This window comes from Corvus cornix, chromosome Z (assembly GCF_000738735.6).
Source record: "Corvus cornix cornix isolate S_Up_H32 chromosome Z, ASM73873v5, whole genome shotgun sequence".
In the NCBI taxonomy this organism is placed as follows: Eukaryota; Metazoa; Chordata; class Aves; order Passeriformes; family Corvidae; genus Corvus; species Corvus cornix.
In genome coordinates, this window is record NC_046357.1 from 11,514,719 (window position 1) to 11,534,035 (window position 19,317).

A 19,317-nucleotide genomic window follows, 5' to 3' on the forward strand; every position below is an offset into this window, starting at 1 on the left:
GGGTAGTTGCCAGGAGTCCAGGAGGCAGAGGAGCTCCAAGAGGCCAGAAAACTCTCCAGATCCAGCACAGAGGCACGTCAGTAACTGAATAAAGGTGGTATTCTGTTGGCACCTGGACTGGGTGTTAAGAGGTTTCTTACAGTTTGTTTAGGGACTCAGAAGAGTCCGGGAGTGGGGGGTTTCATTTAGTGTTTCCCCTTTTGTTAGCTTGTCAACTCCTGAGAGCTTGTCAGGGAACCCCTGTGAGAGTCCCAGGGAATTTAATTTTCCCTCTGTTGGTTTGTTGCTAGCTTGTGTCCAGCCACCACCCTTTGGCACCCAGCCAGGTGGTGCAGCAGCTCAGAGCCTTGGAACTATTTCCAGCCACAGTTTAAATCCGAGGGTGGTGGGTTCAAATCCTACCTTCTCTAGTTTTCTCTCTTTGCTTTATAGAGTATTTTATATCTCGTTGCTTTGTTTGTGTGAATTTTCTGTTTATAAGCATAAAACCATGGGTGGTAATATTTCTTGTATGGGGAGTGAAATACCACAAAACTCACCTTTAATCTTAGTCTTGCATAACTGGGGAAAAGTGACTGGCAAAGATAAAACCCTTACAAAACCAGAATTAATTAGGCTTTCCACACTGATTTGGCCAGCTTATAGGTCAGATAACTGGCAAAAGTGGCCGCAATTTGGAAGCTTAGATGAAGAATTAATATTGAGTTTAATACCGTATCACCAAAGAGATCACTGTTTCTTAGAACTAGAGTATGCAAAGCTCTTCTTGGCTGCATCTAAGTTACAAATATCTAAAAGAGAGCATATATTGTTTTTAAGGAAAAAAGAGAAAAAGGTTAAGAAGTCTATGTTGGACCTGACAAAGGGGAAGGACGTGGAGATGGATTTAATAGTTCCCACCTTGATAACAGACCCCCTGCCTCCTCCTCCTCCTCCTCCTTTAATTCAATATACTAATTCAAACTGTGAACCCCAGACAAAAGCAACAGATTCATCACATCATGTAGCCCCTAGCTATGTGCTTCCTCTCTTTTGCCTGAGTCTGGGCTGGGGATGTGCCTATCCAAGATCCCATGCCACTCCATCTACTAGATTGTCTTAATGTGTGAGCAGAAAAAAAGCTCTAGAACTTTTGGTCTACTAGCTTAGGGAGATAGTCTGCAAATTATAGCAATGGCAGAAGCACTGCTATTATTGCCAGCAAAATACAAGGAGATGGTTAGCGCTTAGAGCAAATGGATTCTTGATTTCATGCTGTGGTGGGTTTAGCAAAACTTAGGGCCTTGGTAAAGTCACAAAGTCACATCATAAAGTCACCCCAAGACAGATGTCATCTCTCCTGAACTGTCCTTCACAGCTACATTCACTGGTGAATTACCAACTAGCTTTATACCAATATTGCAAAGTTTTGTTTTGCTTACCTGGGACAGTCTCCCACAAACTCCACTGACTCCAAATTTTTGATGCTTCTGCCTTGCTCCTGATTCTCACAGCATGTGACATACACTCCAAAGGTATATCTGAATCCCATGTCCAATGAAGAGGCTTTTCCAATTTATCAAGTGTGACATTATGAAACTCCTACAAACAAAGAGCAGTAAGGCAGAAGTATTGAAAACACAACAATGTGAAGATTTGGAAATACAATCAAAAGCAGAGAGAAAGCTCAGAGGAGGAAAATGCTTTTAAAAATGAATGTCTGAAACTCCACTAGCTACATGTGATCTCCTACTACGTAACTAGTCAGCTAATCAATTTCTTACAGATCTGTGCTAGCAGTGGTGGAGTGACTGATGTGCTGACATATTTGTGAGTGAGACCCTGCTTCTCATGACATGGATTTACTCTCAGAGACTTTCAGTAGGTTATTGTTGCCTGCTGTTACATAAGCTGCTGCCTACAAATGCATCATAATGCTCTGGGTTACACATCCCTGCGGTGGAGTCACCATCCCTGGAGGAATTTAAAAGATGTGCAGATTCAGCACTTAGAGATGTGGTTTAGTGGTAGACTTGGTAGTGCTGGGTTAATGGCTGGATGCAATGATCTTAAAGAGTTTTTCCAACCTATAAGATTCTATCATTCTATATATTTTAGTACTTCTTCTAGCAACCATTCCAGATTCTCAGCATACAGATCTGTGCTGCTCATATGATTTGCACCAGAGCCCTGATTCACACTGACCACTAGGGAACTTCTCTCCAGTGCTGCTTTCCACTGGCAATACCTGCACTTTCATATTCCCACTGCTCTGAGAAAAACTCTGCCATCAGTTCAAAATTTAATTTCTCAGTTATAGCCCTGAAAAATGTAGCCACTGCTCTGGAAGTTATATAGGCTGCCCAAGCTTTGGTATGAGCAGACTCACAGAGTTTCTTTACTGGTACATACTCTTCAGAAAAACACAAAAGCAAATATATTCCTGTATGGTAGTGACATCCAAAGTAACTCGTCATGTTTATTACGAATAACAGAACAGACTACATTCCTGGATTTGAAACACTTTTACTTCCTTCCAGAAAGTTAATAAGAGTTTGTTAAAGGATACTTCAAAAAAGCCCAAAACTTAATTGTTTGTAGCTATATGGCCTCAGTTACTGACTTCAGGGTTAGATCTACTCATGGGTCTAAAAATCCTATCCAGTGTATCAAAGTGGTAAAAATCTGCAGAACTGCATAGAGCTCATTTGCAGTGAAGATGTGGTTCTTCATACTCAGAGACAAAACACCACCAACTAGAGTGATCAAAGTAAGTTGTGATTTTTAACAATGCCTATCTTACTTAATTGATCACTGGTTTCAGAAAAATAAGCCCTTGTCTGTTTTCTGTGCTTTCTGACAAATAGCAACTCTAAATGAGCTAGTGCAGTTTTTCAGTTTTACTAGGTTTTAAATTTTCTTTGGAGACCTTTCTCATACAGAAGTCACAAAGAGAGAAAGACATCAAGAACAGGCCTAAGCCTATTATTTGGGTGATCTCCTCCTCTTCAGAAAATGTTGCTGGTTTAGGTGCTAAGGAAAACTATCAGGATAGGGACTTTGCAAAGAGAACATCACAACATCTTCCATCATTGTCACTTCTTTTCAAAGTACACTTACTGTCCACACAGTAGTAGCTTCATCGGTTCGACGGACTTGTATCTCAAAAGACATTGCCAGCTCAGCATCGTGTGCTGACTTGACAACATCCCATTCCACCAGCAGCCGCTGAAGATCCGAATCCTTGGAAATGTTAAGGTATCTTACTGGAAACACACTGGATTCTAGGAGTGCAAAAGGGCACAAAAATATTACTGTCTAGTTAAGTTACAAAGCAAATATGAAACAACATTGGTTACAGGTAAGACAGGTTCCACAGCACACGGTTCTGAAGGAAAAAACAAAAGTGATGAGGACCTCTGCTGCTGATGACAAAAGGGAAGATAATCCTTCTTCTTAAGGAACCAACAGTCTAAAATGAGGTTCCTAAATCTATCCAATACCCCCCACCATGACATTTTGTATGCTATTTAATTTCTTTATGCTCTCAGTTTACTAGCTGTTTTATGGAAATACAGAAGATCCATCCCTTCATAATCTTATGAAGAGGAACAACATAAGAAGGACTAAATCCCATAATATCCCAATCCCCAGAAAGCCTTCATATCATTAGGGCAGAAACTCTGGGCTCAGCTTTGATCTCTGACTAAATTCAGATTAAATAAATTAAAGCAAAACCTTTATTTGAACAGAATAGGTTAAGGGTTTCCCTCCAGTAGCTAGCTCAGATTACAGTCTAGTATTAAGCACACTCCTAGTTGCTCTACACAGAGCTTAGGTCATGGCTGTGGATTCTTCCACTGGAATTAGACACCTAGTTCTAATGGGACCTGCAGTCTTCTCTTGGTCTGGATTTAATTCCCTTGATAAAGTAAAGTTTAAAAGTCAGACTGAAGTCCCTTTTTGTGTTGGGAAATAAAAGGCCCTTCAATATTATTCTGCTGAAAACTACAAATGACCCTGTAAGTGGTTCCTCTTTTTAGACAATTCCTTTGTGACCCCTCCCTAAAAATCCTAACTGTTGGAAAAGATGAAACATAGCACTCACTGATTTTTCATTTCTGTACTTCCTGAAAACTAAACAAACATAAACCCCCTAAACTTAATCCAGTTGTTAATGAAGCCAGGGAGCTGAAACACCTGAGTAACCAGGCTTTTTCTTTTGCCACAGGTGCTTTTCAAAGTGCTTCTGCTTGTTACAAAAGCACAGTCAGAATTTTTATACTAACCAAGACACAGAAAAAAAAGTCACAAAAGTAGCTGCATCTTTTAATAAAATAGAACTCATTCTGTGCATTCCTGCCACATTACAGCCAGAGTCACGAGGGACACAAGTGACCTCAGCAGCCCCTTCTCACAAAACTGTCACTACCACTCCTGTCTCCCAGACACACTTCTCCCACTGAATCACTTGAGACTTTTGCCATGTATCATTAGAAGAAACACAAGTAATCAGGAGATTTAGACTGAGAATCTACATTTTGATAGATGCTTCTGGTAGCCATCATGTATCCAAAACATTCTGCAATTTATCCTGCAGTATCTGCATTGCACTAACCTCTGTGCAGCAGTTTTTTCCTACATACGGATTTTAACATTAGGAGAAGGGAATGAAAGGCTCAAGAGAAGCAGCAGTTATAACAATCTCTAGTCAATCAAAGGAAGCAAATAAAACTTTTTAAGCATATTTGTTAACTATGAGAATACGGACACTGACACAACTTTGTTGTTTTTAAGTCCGACTATAATTAGAAAATAAATGGAGGAAAGAATATATTTTACCATTAGTACAAAGTTGTTAAAAACTGCTGGAAGAAAGGATTCTCTTTTAGCAAATCATCCAAAAACTCTGTGCGATATTTTTAACCTATTCCATTTTCAAGGGTACTAGAAGTCAGAGCAAAATGAAAACCATACGCTTTCAATCTTGAGGAAACTATTGGTATAGGCTTCTTCAGATAAGCTTGGAGGAAGAAATCAATTTTCACTGTTCAAACACATGGTCTCAGAATCAGGATTGTGGTACCCTCAAGTGCTTTGGAGAAAGAAATATAGACACATATACGCAACACACCGTCTATCAATTCTCAGTGCAGTTTGAGTATTTAATTACTGGGAAACGATTAACATGTGTAAATTACGTGAAAGCAGAATTGGTAACATTCGTGCCCATGTGAGGTAAACACAAAATGTTTCACACGAAGAAGTAAAATTTCCTTTTTGGCTATGGTAATGGTCCTTAAAAAGCGTATCTGCTGCTTCACAGCTGCTTTTGAAAAATGATGGGCATCAGCATTATACTGCCATAAGGAAACCCAGTGCCTATGACAATTAGTAGGTGTCTGAAACTGAGTAAACAAGGTGGATGGCTTGGGGATAAATTTCACTGGATGATGACAGAGCATCAGTTTTAGGTTTTACTGGAAAAAGGAAATATTATTAGCTTCTCTGTCAACAACTGACTAGGCAAGAAGACAGAACAACCAAAACAACACAGCGATTCAAAATTAACTGTGGAAGTGGAGTATCACTTTATTTTGGGAACACACTTCATTTTCCCACATTTTACAGACTTTCACCATGAAAACAAGATAAACACTGTTAAAATCCCACTTACGCTAAGGACTTGACTGTAATGTTGTTCATCTCCAGTATGTAATCTTAGCTGCTCATTTGCTGGCCAACTTTACTTGTATGTTCATCTTCCATTTACCTGAAGCACTGTGTACCAAATCTCTTGGGGGATCTCATTTCACATATACAAGCAGGTGCCTGATCTAGAACTCTGGCCCTTGCCATTATCATTTTTTCTGTCTGCACTGCTGAAGCAAAGGAAGAAGAGAGGAACTGGGAGAAGAAAAGGGCTCTGCTTGTCTCTCAATGAAATTCACCAGCACAAAGTAAGAGTCCAGAGAAAGGAAATAAATACACCTGAAAGAAAAGCCAGCCAGTTGGCAGAAACCCCTTTCTTTTTCAGGGTGCACCATTAAAAGAAACTTCTGCATATCATCTGAATTTCCATATCCTCTTTCTGCTCTTTTTCTAGCAAATTCTAATTGCAAGTGTCACTATTATGCCTATTGTATTGATGATAAGCCTGCATCTCCTCTCTGACCCTGTCTCTTTTCGTCCAGATTAAAATATCATCCCTTTTCTCACAAAAAAGAATACTTCCACCTGCCACATTTAATTGACATGATAAAAAAACCCACAAAGGTCTCATTAGTTTCTGTTTTTTCTCCATCTGTACAAGTGTCCACTATCTCCCTTCAGCTAGACGACATATCACTTCACACCCCACACAATTTTATTTTCCAAAGAGTCTGGCATAAGACAGTCTAGATCATCAGTTGGAGCTTATACACAGCACTAAAAAAAAACAAGAAACAGTATGGTTAAGGATATATCCAAGATCTTGACGACCACCAAGTTATGATGTCGGTATTAAAGGATTTTGTAGCATAATTTTAACGTGGAAATATTTGCAGCAGTCACAGTTACAATATTCCCTCCTAGCAAAATTAAGTGATCAACGCATCTTAAGACTTGTTTTAACTTGAAAGCTAACTCAAGACTATGTGAATAGCTTTATGACTAACAACAGAGACTAATTTTATTCCTAAACAATTGCATGTGAAAACAAGCAACCAAGTTACTGTAATGAAGCAACTGTTTGGACTTGCCTGCATTACAAAGTTCTGCCATTCTAGGAGAGCACTGATAATAAGTCTCAAAACTGAGACTTGGGTGAGTGGTGTGTGAACACATGAATTTCAAGGTTGAAGAGAGACAAAATGTCTGAAACAGATATATTACCCCTTCAGTATGATAAAAAATATATTTTTAAAAACCCAAACATCTCTCTTCCTTCTTCACCAACTTAAAAAAAGGCAGTAAAATTTCCATAACGCAGTCTAGAGCCTGGCAGACCTTATGCCTTCTCAGTGGTGGTCACAGAAAGGTCAATTAAAAATTTTCTTTTTTCTTTTAACAGATTCATATCCAAATGCTATTGCTAGCAGCAAGTACACAAGAAGTATTTTTACCTTAAAATACACAGACTTCTGAGAAGTTATCATTATATTCAACTTTTTCCCCTTCTAATATGCATGTCTGCTTTTTGTATTTGTATTGGATAAATATGTAAAGTGTGAAAAATAAAAATCTGGTCCTGGAATCTTGTGGCACAATCAGAAAAGAGACAAAAGAACTGCTAAACTTTTCAGAGATGAGACAAAAAAAGAAAGGAAAGAGATAAAAAAACCACAAAAGTTGTCAAAAAGGAAATAAATTATTTGAAGATGACGGCACAGATCAAAAACATAGGAGAAAGAGGAGGAGCAAATAAATAAATACACTTTGGCTTCACATCATTTCAAGTTGTTGATTCAACAGGCAATTTTGCATAATGGGGTCACAAAAGGTAATAATGCAAGTTGCTCCATCACCTTACCAAAGAGAATAATTTGATTAAATGTGTAACATGTTACTTAATCACAGACTTACAAATCAGCAAGTTGGATGCTTCAGTTGCTGTAGATTGCTTCCAAAGAAAAAAAATCAAACATTCAGACATTTACCTTGCTGTGAGTATGTAGTGTAGCACGTCCTCAGGTGGAGCAGTACCGCCAGAATCATGAAGTGATTCATCATTTGTCCACCTTTTCCTGCATAAGACTTACCAGCAAAGAAAATATTTTTATTTATTTGTTTCTTTCAGGAGAAACACAGCATGCCAAACAATAGTCCAGATAATATTACTATATTTAAGAATGAATAAATAAAAACCCAACCACACAGGCTCCAGGAAGCTTAAGAGAAATTCAGGAAGAACGCACAAAGAAAGATAAAGAATGAAAAAATGTAAACCTCTTGTTTTTAGACCTAGTTACTACAGTCAAAAGTTCAATTGAGTCTAAACAAATAAATCATACAATATCTTTAAAGTTTTTTATCCACTTATTTCAAACAAATATTGAAGTAGAAGTTTGTCCTAATATCTTTGGGCTTTTTTTCTGCACAAGTAAGAAGATACCTACCCTAACAAGGGGAAAAGAGTATTAAAGGTGCAAAACACCTTGTGATTTCTGCTCCACCTACAGCCTGACTGATGAATCCAGCAGACCCCTCTGGCAGCACACAGGACACTATATGGAGAGTTTAAGTTAGATGAAACACTCCTATCAAGTCTTTGCAAGTTCCATTCCCAAATGGACTGTCATCTCAAGAATCACAGAGCTCTATCTTGCATTCCATTTACAGCTTTGACACTCAACTGTGCCAGGATGAAACTCTTTGACTTGAACAGCCCAGTTCTGAAGGACTGATTGTATGCTAGGTCTCAGAAGACATGAATTACCTGCAAATTCCCCCATGCAGAAGGGAGAGGTAAACATCAGGCTGCAGTCAAAGCTCTTAGGCACAGAAGGTACAGGAGTACAAACAACAGGAACAGGACGATGGATACAGCTATCTTTAATGTAGAACTTGTGTATTTTACATTTCTGGAGCTGTGCAGCACACTGATAGTCTTCTATCAGTGCTTCCATAAAAGAAGTTGGAACTGCTGAGCAGAAGATATCCAGAATGACCCGTTGCCACTAAAGCTAAGAACAGAGCATTTATGGATTTCAGAAGGGCCAGGAATTCACTACAGAATTTGTTTCTAGCAGAAAACTTCTAATTTAATACCTCAGAGCTGCAGACTCTTAACTCTAATAAGTTTAATTAGATTCAATAGTTTTGAGAAGCTCTGAATTCCTCCAAAGGATCAAAAGACTTCAAACTTTTTTTTTTAAATGTGCTTCTAAAGGTCACACGAACACTGTAGAACGGTCCTGCATGCAGCACTGCAACCCAGGGCTCAAAGCTCACAACAAGCACCCTTGCTGCAGTGTGCCACAACTTTTCCTTATGAGCTTAAACGCTTCACATGGAGGCCCCCATATTTACCAGGTAAGTGCTGTCTTGCCTAATGCACAGGCTTCTGCAGTTTTTCCTACCACTAAACAAATATCCTCAAAAGTACGTAGATAACACTAAAAACACCATGTATGAAGAATCTAAATATTTTTGATAAGCTAGGCCTAGTTCACATGCAACTCTTAGACTATTCCAAGAACTGATTTAGGGAAATCTTTTTTTTTTTTCCTAGATTTTCCAAGGGTTTTTAGCACCTAAGAGGGAAAATAATTTGTTACGTATTCTCTGGAATAAACAAGACAGATTAGCTCTTTCTTATGGAGTAGAAAGTGGTAAGTAAATGACACAAAAAGAAACTTTTCCAAGGCAGATCATGTTAAAACTTCTGGTAACTCCTTCAGCAGATAGTGATTTTTTGAGCTGTACAAAATTATATTGATACAAAGCCAAACAGTATATTCCTCTTTTTTTCCCCCCATGAAAAATATTAAACTAAAACTGCTTTTAAAGGCAAAGGACTTAACCCTCTGCTTTAAGACAGTTTAACACATGGGTGGTCAGTTAGGTTCAGCAGCATCTCTCCTGACTTAATTATATTAGCATGATGAAAACCTGGCCCAGCAAGACTTCTTATTTTGTAAATATCTTTGGGGTTGGACAAAATTTGCCCTATTGGTTATAAATCACTTAAATCCAACATTAAATACAGTGGGAAAGTACTGTGGAAAAATGACATATTAGACTACTTAAGTTTAAGTTACTTCCTATTAGGAAGAAAAATCTAAACTTCTTTTATGCTCTTAAGAACCATTCTCAACTATTGTCATGAAACCAATGTCTAATTTAATGATCTAGATCCAGTCATTTACACCATCAGTTCACTAATGGCACAGCCTAGATCACTTTTACTGATGCAAAAGCCTTATGCCACTAAAGGATAGTGTAATATAATAAATTATTACCAAAATAGAATCATAATTGGAAAGCAACAATAGTTTTCACTATTTGGTATGTTATTAATCTAGTTTAATAGTGCATAATAAATAGATTATGGTAATATGTGCAATTGTAGGTAACAAGCCAGTTTTCATGAGAAAAGTCCTACAATTCTCTAACAAAAGAGACTATGAAGTAATTTTAAATAAAACACTAGTCGAGAAAAAAGAAATAGGGTTCTTAATATATGAGTAATATTTCCAATTAAATTCTCTTTATGCAGAAACATCTTCCTGCAACTAACAAATTAATCACACATAATAACTACCACCAACAAATGTCAAGCACTTATTCTGTACAATCAATAATTAAGTACTATTATAACATCATAATTTAAAAGTCTCTGTCTTGGCTACAGTTTTACAAAATACATTATCGGTTTAATTAAAAAAAAAAAAAAAAAAGGCAACAACAGCAAAATGATGATAACAGATTAACAACATCCTTGCCAAAAGTGAAAATTGAACAACACAGGGAATGAAGACAGGTAGCCAGAAAGGGGGAGATAATACTGAGTTGCAAGTTGAAGTCAATTGGGCACAAAATGATCTGTCAGAACTACAGAAGTTAGCTGAGCAATAAATCTTTCATTTTAGCATACATTCTTTTTCCCTTATAAAAACTCAAATTCTCTGGGGGAAATACAGCAGACTTGCTTGGTTTTATCAGCCTGCAGGCTAAAAAACTAGGGTTTTTTTTAAATCATAACTATGTAGTCTACTTGTAATCTTCCTGTTGGAAAAATGTAACCTGGGATGTGACAAAACAGATACAGATGGATTCAGGACTCCCCTGCCTAACTCCAAACTAATCAGGACTGATAGATACTTCAATAGAAGAGAACTATTTTGGAGAGCTGACAGCAATTGAAATAATATTCAGCAGCAACAGGAATTATTCAGATTAAACACAATTAAAGAGGAATCACTCAAGAAGTGGAGACAGCATAGGAGCAAATTACCTTTGAGAAAATGAAATTTCCTTAAGGAGGCGGTCTGTGAATATTTTAAACAAATATCTCAAGGTAAACTATTTCTCCTTCAGAGCTAAAGGCTGGCTTGCATGATTCCCAAAGTTCTGTCCAAGCCAACATTTTTGTGATGCCTTGGATGAAACTAAAAAGAAATTCTCACTATTTATTATGGTAAACACACCAAATATTAACGTTTCATCAAACCCCACTTCAAAGTCACCGAAGCACCAAAGCCCAATTGACTGGCAGTTGGAGCTATGCAGTGCACATATTGCTGCAGCACCTGGAACACCCGTGTGTGCGTAAGTATAGGGAGCCCCTGCTATGAACATCTAGTCAAAGCTGACTGCAGAGTTAATCTGTTGTGCAGCAATCTTCCTAAAAGGCACATATTTCAAATCATACTTCATACAACTTTCTTTTCGCAGTGCCTTTTGCTTTGTTTATTTAAAACAGCTGCCAGTCACAAGCCAAATCCTTAAATGAACCTGAGCCTGTACACAGGCTGAGAAAAGAAATCTTTCCAGTTGCAGGATACTTAATCTATTTAATGGCGAGTATTAGGCAGGGATACCAACTCATAACAGCCATGGATTGAACAAGTTTTTCTAAACCAGATGTGGAAGAGGACTGTCAATGAGGCAAATCAAGTAATAATACCATTCATTCAATGTTGTTATTCCCTCTACTTCATAAACAAACTGAGGATAGGAATAACAGTCCAAGTTTCTACCAATCAACACAAGAGTGATAACGTAAGTGAAAGTTTAGTGCCAAAATCTAATAAACTCTTTCCACAGCCTCCAAAGAGGCATCCCTAGAAAGTAAACAGAGTACAGGAAAACTAACTCTTCCTCCTGATATGGTTTTTTGTCTCCTAAGTAAAGAGATAACTAGGTTATTGTCAAAAGGAGCTGGCAGGCCCTAAATCAGTGATTTGTGTAAAGACTCTACAACACAGTGTGCCTTCGCTCTCCTCATTCCTGCAATTCCCAGTATATCCCTTGCGAACCAACAGTGCAGAGCTGACATCCAACTGAGGCAGCTTTTCTTGAAACACGAAGGAATGTCAAGCCATCAGGACCTATGGAGCGTTGGTTGAGTAGTATCTGCTAAAACATCCCAGATAAATAGATCCCACCTAAAAATAAACATCACGCTTTTTATAGAAAATCGAGAATTTGATTGTCAACCATCCTGAATGCTAAAAAGAAAGCCACATTCTAAAGTGGATGAATCTTTCATTTAGTCCTTGTACTTGCTTTTTCCTCCCAAGCATTTTCAAAGATGTTTTCAATTACTCTTAGTACATAAAATGTATCTGTGTATAAGACACTGCAAGCTCCTAATAAGCTTTTGTAATTTAATGGCTGAGCAACAAGTTTAAAAAGCTGCATAAGAAAGAAAGAAAGAGATTTCTATAATTAAGGCCTAATACACATGTAATAATTTGACCACTGAGGGGTAGCTTTATCTCCTGTGTTTTGGTAAACAGAAAGCTCTTTGATGCATGCTGTTGCTTTTCTAAAAAGCTCTGCCAAAATAGAAAAACATGTACTTCATGGTCCCACAAAGACAAGAATCCAAACAAAATGGCAGTTGAAATAGGGGAAAAATGGGATCTAAAATCATAAAGCAATTAATGAACTTTGTAAAAGTACTCCTGCCCCATCAGAAAACAAATGTCAGCAATTGCAGAGAAGCAATTTTTCAGGCATTATCAACTTGTAATGCTATTAGGATCTATCTGGTTTGCCCTACTGGAGCTGGGACTGATTCAGGCATGCAAAACTTAGATAAAAGGAGAGGCAAAAAGGTTATGCCAAAAAACCACTCAAACTCCAAAAAAAAAATCAGGAACCACACTGGAATTTATGTTTTCTTATTTACTCAAATGGCCTTGAGATCAAGCAATGGATTTCAGCTGCTTAAAGCGGAAGCAACACTTTTTCTCCGATGATAAAGGTCTGGTCTCGCATTTCTGACACCTTCAACAAATCAACACCTTCTCGAAGCAGCGGGCACAGGAGATGTTAAAACCAAACCCTAATCACCTGGCAGGTGCAGCATCCTCACCCCACGTAGGTAACTTTTGCTCAGGTCAGATCAGCAGCTTTTATGCTGTAGCTAAGCAGAGGCATCCTGAAAGCAGAGGAGACTAGGCGGTCATGAAGCGCCTTAAATTCATCGGTATGTTATGATGCTGGCGGGTTTCTGGAGGCGCGGTACGAGGGCGGCGGTGCTGAGGCGCCACTACAGCCCTCCCGCACCGCCGAGGGGTGCCTGGAAAACACGGGATAACGGGTGGGCACAGGGTGGAGAGGGCATCAGAAGTGCTAAATTTCAAAGGAAAAACTCCACAAAGCACTTCAAAACAAGCGCCGGGGTGAAGAGATGGGTGTTTCTCAGCGGGGCACGCAGAACTCCCCTCAGCGAGGGCGGACGGAACGCCCGCGGACGGAGAGGAGAAGGGCGGGGAGGGGGGTCACTGAGGAACCGGGGGCTGCCGTGACAGGGAGACACCGGCATCACTCACCTGCAGCAGCCGAGACCTCTCTCACGGCCGGAGTCAGCCGGATCCCCGCACGCCGAGACGCGGCGGCCCCCCCAATCAGTGCCGGGAAGAGGCTCGGCCGTCCCTCCCCGGGCAAGGCGGTACCTCCTCCCACCTCGGGAGGCCGGGTGAGCCTCTTGTCGGGAATTTCCCCCCGCTCCGGGAAGCGCGGGCCGTTCCCTTGGCTGCCTTCCCAAAGGCAGAACGCCGGCCGCGGGCCGCCCCGTCCTCGAGGCGCCTCAGGGCTTCAGGGTCCTGGGTGGGCCGAGCAGGTACAAGGGGAACAGGCAGGGGTAGCCCTAGAGGACCGCGACGGGGAGAGAATGGATACGTTCCGCTCTGCCCGGTCTCCAGCGGCCAGGAACCGCAGGCAGGAGTGATGTCCCCAAGGCGCCTTCAGCTCTGGTGCCATGGCCCCGGGTTCCTGTGTCTCCTGGCCTGGCTGGGAGCAGGGACGGTCGCTCTGGCCGCCAAGGCAAACGGGGTGAGGAGGTGCCCGCTGCCTGCAGCGGGGCTCGGGGGCCAGGCCGTAACCAGCCTGGTGCAGTGCCACATTCCCGCAGGCACTGTCTGAGGAAGTCCTTCTCAGAAACCACGTCAAGTAAGGCTACGGCTCGCAAAACAAACTCTTCACTCCCCAAAATCACATAAAGCAGGAAGGGAGACCAGGAGCTGACCATGTTTCTGTTGCGAGTCCCCATGGCGCCATTCAGATAGGTACAATATGCCAAAAGCTGCCTGGCTACGTCTTCTCATGTTGTCACGAGAAAGTTTTGTTTATAGTTGTTGCTTATCCCTTCCAGGGCATTTGTAATGAAGGTTTTTCCAGTTTGTATTATTTCTACATAAAAGAGGTCTTCTGTCTCTTCTTTTAAATTTTTTGTTTGTTTGTTTTTTGTTTTGGTTAAACATAATGTATCCATTAAGACACTCTTTTCCTTGCTGTCCTCTGGATTGTCTCAAATTCTTGAAGCTTGGTTGCTTTGCATCAGGAGTATGCCATCTGCGAAGTTTTCAGCCTTATAGGCTATGTTATTTTTACACCTCATGATACATAGTTTGCCATTTTTTTGTAATAGCACAGTGTTGCCGACATGTACTTTTCTTGTGATCCGCTTCAGTACCTTGATGCTTCTCTTCTGAACTGCTGTCTAGCCGTTTGTTCCCTGCCTTGTTGTATTTCAGGGATGTCTCATACTTCCCTCTGCCAAGTAACATCCTGTTCCTTAGTCAGACGTTCCATTTTCTTTCAATGCTCTTGCTTTCTAGTCAAGAAAATTATTCCTAGTCAAAGGATAGTTTAATTTTTCAGAACTGTGTTCCAAATAATTGCACCTATTTCTTCCACAGAGTTCTTGTGTATATTTTGTGAGTCATGTAAACTGAACTTTTCAGAGGGTCACTCATTTTTCATTGCCTGCATGTGGTCTGGAGGCACCACAGCTGGACATTTACTGTTATTTCAGAATTCAGAGCAGTATGCACATGAAAGGTCACCTAACTGCTAAGTTTTACTGAAAATGCAAATCACAGATGTCTATGGTTAGATGCCAAAATTTTGGCTTTTTTTTTCTTACATTTGTTAACAAGTCTCTGCAATATACTAGTAAGTTCTTTCCTCTAATGTTTCTAGACAGTATAATTAGTAAAGCTTTCTGGAAACCTTTCAACTGAATATTTGAAAGTAGGTTTTGAATTGTATACGATAAACAAAATGTGGGGTAGAAAATCTTTGCACTTACTATTTTAAAGATAATATATTAACCCATTTTTGTGCTTTGAGCACTCTCATCTCTGTTTGAAAATATTTATTCTTTTAGGACTCTAGTGGAGATACCTTTTAAAATCCATCAATGTATTTAACATTTTCTGAATCATTTCAATACTGTTGTGGCTCTCTATTTCCTCTTTGTTTGGGTAGCAGCAACACTCTCTGATTTTGCTTTTACTGATCCACATGATCCATAAGTCACAGAATGAACAATGTATTAGCTTATTCTTTGAATGCTTCCTTATGAACATATGAATTCACTGCTATTTAGAAATTATGTTCAAGGTACTAATTAGAACCAAAAAAACCCTAAAAAGTTATTGAATAATGTCTATAAGGAATTTCATGCCTGGTCAGAAAGTGTTTCAAAAAACAAGTTATCAAGTTCCTGATATCTGAGCAGGAAAAACTGAAATACAAGAGAAGAACAAAGGTAAATCCACAAAACAGCCTGGAAAGCTCAATGTATCAAGCATCATAGAATCTAGAGAATTTAAAATCTCAAGTCAGGTACCAAACTTCTCTATATACCAGGTTATAGCAATGTAGTTTGAAAAGGCCTAGAAGTCTTGCAATCCAATCTGGCACCCTTCATGCCTGTACCAACAGCTCTGAGTTTCACCCTATCTTTCTGGGTGTTTAGTTGCCTGTGTACAGGTATCCAAAGCCCATCTCTGATACGACACACCTGCAGGACCTTGAGCCAGACTGCTATGAAAGTTTGCCATCTGTAGACAATTTTGAAAGTAGGGACAAGGACATGAGATTGTTGAGGGATTTCAGAGGGAAAGTGCCAGCATGAAAAGGTATAAAGTCATAAACATAGCCTGGGAAAGCATGGTCAAGCTAGACAGTCTAGTTGGGGACTAGCTGTGAACCCTTGTGTCACGGTAAGTGTTGATGGAGGATTGCAAGTTAGAAATGCTGGGATTCCTCTCCAGAGAGCCATGAGGAGTGACCCTTGCCTAAAGAAGCGAGGGCTTCGGCGGATGGATGCCGCGTTTGTCCCTACTGGGTCCCTTGTGGACACGCTTAGGTGGCACTCTCCTGGCACCTACGGATGCACACAATCTCACCCTCGCAGGTGGTCGCGAACAGCCGCTCACACACACAGTCTGTGCACGAGCCGGAGACAAAGAGGTGAGAGGAGTTCTCTGCATGCAATTCCGAGGTGTTTAATGGCAACACCCCGAAGGGAACAGGGGCAAGGACGAACAACTCGAGAGCTCGCGCCCGTTTAATCCCGAAAACTCTCAAAGGCGGGCAGAGCATCCAAAACCAATAGCCTGAGGGCTAGGGGGCAGAGGCAAGGTTGAATGACGGAACAGGGGCCAATGGGAAAAGGGATGGGAGGGGGGAGAGGGCCAGTGACCTAGGCCAGCAGAATCTAGGCAGAGGGAGAATTTTTTCGCACAGTGTTGTAAGGAGAGACCACTTTTAAGGCAGCTTGAGGGGTGTAAGGTGGGCTTAGCCATCGCAACACTTACCCTTTTGACTCATGCCTGCATACTCAGCAAAGACTTCTTGAGTAGCTTAACTTTACTTGTGAGCAAGCTTTATAGTAATGCTTTGTTTAGCAGCTCATTAAACTCTAGCTAGCTTTTCTGTCTGTCAGCCAATAACTAACTGCTTTATTTTCAATTGTGTGTATTCTTCTTGCAGAGTCTCTGCACCTGGCTAAAAGACATGAACAAACTGACCGAGTGTGACCAATGTACTCAACTCCTTAACCAAACTAAGGGTAGGTATTACAAGCTCCAAAGAAGGTAAAGCCCTGGGACATAACCAGGACAAGAAGTTCTCTAGTTCCAGTCCATTCTGTAAAAATACACAAAGGAGCAAACAGAGTGGTAGAGGTGAGCATTGATGCATATGAGCTTGGGTCACTAATCATGTAAATAACATATGAATAGCAAGTAGCTTTTCTAGGACTCATTTAGCAAGGAACAAAGAAAGTTGTGGGTGCAAGGAATCTCACGCGTAGCCTTCCAATTGTATGTAGTTTGACTACAAGCCAACCACTTTATTCCAGAAATAAGACAGCCTAAATGAGCATTCCTCAAGCTCTCCCTGCTAAGTAGCTGGTTACATGGGATCTCCTCTTGAGCAGGGACACCTCTCAAGGTTGCTCTTCAAAGCAGAGAGAATTCCCACCAAAAGCAGATCCTTGGTAATTGGATACCATGCATAATCTGGTATTATAGTGCCCTAAGATTTTTGTATGGGTAGCTTTGATTTTGGTATTGGCAGCTTTGAATCATTGTTACATCCTTTGTGCAGTAATACAGTGAACCTTGCCATTGAATTTTGTTGTAAAAGTTGCACTTTCACAGTGTATTTCAATAAACACACTCATGTTCTTACTTTTGGTGGTAGTTCTTTATTTTTCAAATTTTAGTGTCAGCTCTTCCTAAAATAAAATATTTCCTCTTTTATAGTGTTTGTAGCTTCTTGCATCAAAACCTATTTCTTCTCTGTTGAGATCTGTGTCACTCAATGTTCTTATAGTGCTACATAACCTACTTGCATAATTTACAAAATCTACCACTGATGTTGATATATTAATAATTTTTACCCATACTGACTTATATGATACAGTAGATCTGCCCCTTATGAGTAATAAAAAGGTAATTTTCTTATTCCTCCACCCTTCAGGAAGAAAGTAAGATGTTGGAACAATGCTATCTATGTTAACAGGACCATTTCAAAGGAAAACAAAAAAATCTGCAAATGTAATGTACAAAACAAAATTCCCTTTGTCAGGCACTGAATAAAGGACTCAAAACAAGAAAAATGGGGTAGTTTAATGTTCCTCATTAACTAATGCAATGAAAGACTTTACTGTGTTATTTAAAGTAAAGCAGAAATATTAGTTCGTGTTTCAAGAATTTCTGATTCCAGTTAGTGATCATATGCGTGAGTTTCTGCACAGTTTAGCAGAGGTGTTGATTCTCTTAGTAAAATTTTTTTAAAAATCTGAAGTTCTTTCAGTTGCAAATTAATATTTAATACAGTGTGAAAGATGCCGTCTTTAGCCCCAAAGCAGGATGAATCACACCCACTTCCTGATTCTCAAGTTTTTCTCTTAAAACCACCCATTCCCAGAAGTTCCACTGCCTTTAAAGGCAGTGTCTGGCTAGGACCTAACTATCCTTAGTGGTAGAAAGTTGTCCCTTCTAAAAAGGTTTGGTAGGTCTTTATACCCACTGTTCTGTGCTTGCAAACTAATAGAGACCAAGTTATTCTTTCCTGTTCTGCAGCAGATTAATAACAGGACCCCCTCAGTCTTCTCTAGGTTAAACAAATGCAACTCTTTCCATGATTTACAGAATATTGATTGTGTTCATGGCTATTCACATGTCTCTTGAGTCCAGTTTCAAAGAAGAATTGAAGGACACAGCACTCCTTTTAACAGGAGCCTTATTAACACTGTATTTACCCACAGGTGACACTACTGTTCCTACCTGTCTCTATGTTTGCTGTTTCCTCAGAAGCAGAACATTGTTTATTTAAGATCTACCTGAGATGTTCTGTAAGTCACAGATCATTTTCATCTTGTCAGTTCTTCTCTTTCCTTGTTTAATTATTTCTGCTTAACACTACAACACTGCTCTTTCCCTTTCGACACACCATTTCTCTAACTTGTTAAGGTGCTTTTGAATCTTAATCTTGTTTTCTGATATGATTGTAATGCCTCATAGCTTCATGCCATTTGGAAATCCTGGGCATCTTCTGTTTTATCAGACAGTTTGTTGGCTGTGTACAGCCCAGACAGATGTTTTTAACTCCACTATTGTTTCAGTTTAGCTGCAAGCCAGTGCTAATTGCTTTCTGACTGCACAGTGGCAACTTTCAAACCCAAAGTAAAGCAAGCTGCTGCTTTCCATAAACAATGTTCCTCTCTTACATGATTTAATTCCTACTCAGGAACAATTTCTATTTAGTCAGAAGTTGTAGAAGTACTTTACAGAGTGAAAGAGTTCAGAGGTAAGTTCTTGAGCTGAACTGCACTGAACTGAACAATTTCAGATGTACTATTTAGTGCATCTAGAATGCTAAGAG

General features: G+C 39.8%; 1 protein-coding gene and 1 long non-coding RNA gene across 5 annotated transcripts in view; one reads left to right on the forward strand and one right to left on the reverse strand.

Annotated features, from left to right (window-relative positions):
• Nucleotides 1–13,641, reverse strand: part of OSMR (oncostatin M receptor) — a 33,839-nt gene extending 20,198 nt beyond the window's left edge. The window contains exons 1-5 of one of the 4 annotated variants that reach the window (XM_019283311.3): nt 13,467–13,641; nt 12,985–13,072; nt 7,620–7,716; nt 3,100–3,263; nt 1,422–1,581 (exon numbers count right to left, since the gene is read on the reverse strand). In XM_019283311.3, the coding sequence (XP_019138856.1) occupies nt 1,422–1,581; nt 3,100–3,263; nt 7,620–7,692 (397 nt within the window). In that variant the 5' untranslated portion in view covers nt 7,693–7,716; nt 12,985–13,072; nt 13,467–13,641. Of the gene's footprint in view, nt 1–1,421; nt 1,582–3,099; nt 3,264–7,619; nt 7,717–12,984; nt 13,214–13,466 lie in introns of all 4 variants that reach the window. The other 3 variants (XM_010395193.4, XM_010395192.4, XM_019283312.3) reach the window with 3 other exon arrangements.
• A 475-nt stretch (nt 13,642–14,116) lies between these two features.
• LOC120411508 lies at nt 14,117–17,618 on the forward strand. Its single transcript, XR_005603845.1, has 2 exons — nt 14,117–14,201; nt 16,918–17,618. It is a non-coding gene; the product is annotated as an uncharacterized LOC120411508 (long non-coding RNA).
• The last annotated feature ends 1,699 nt before the right edge of the window (nt 17,619–19,317 follow it).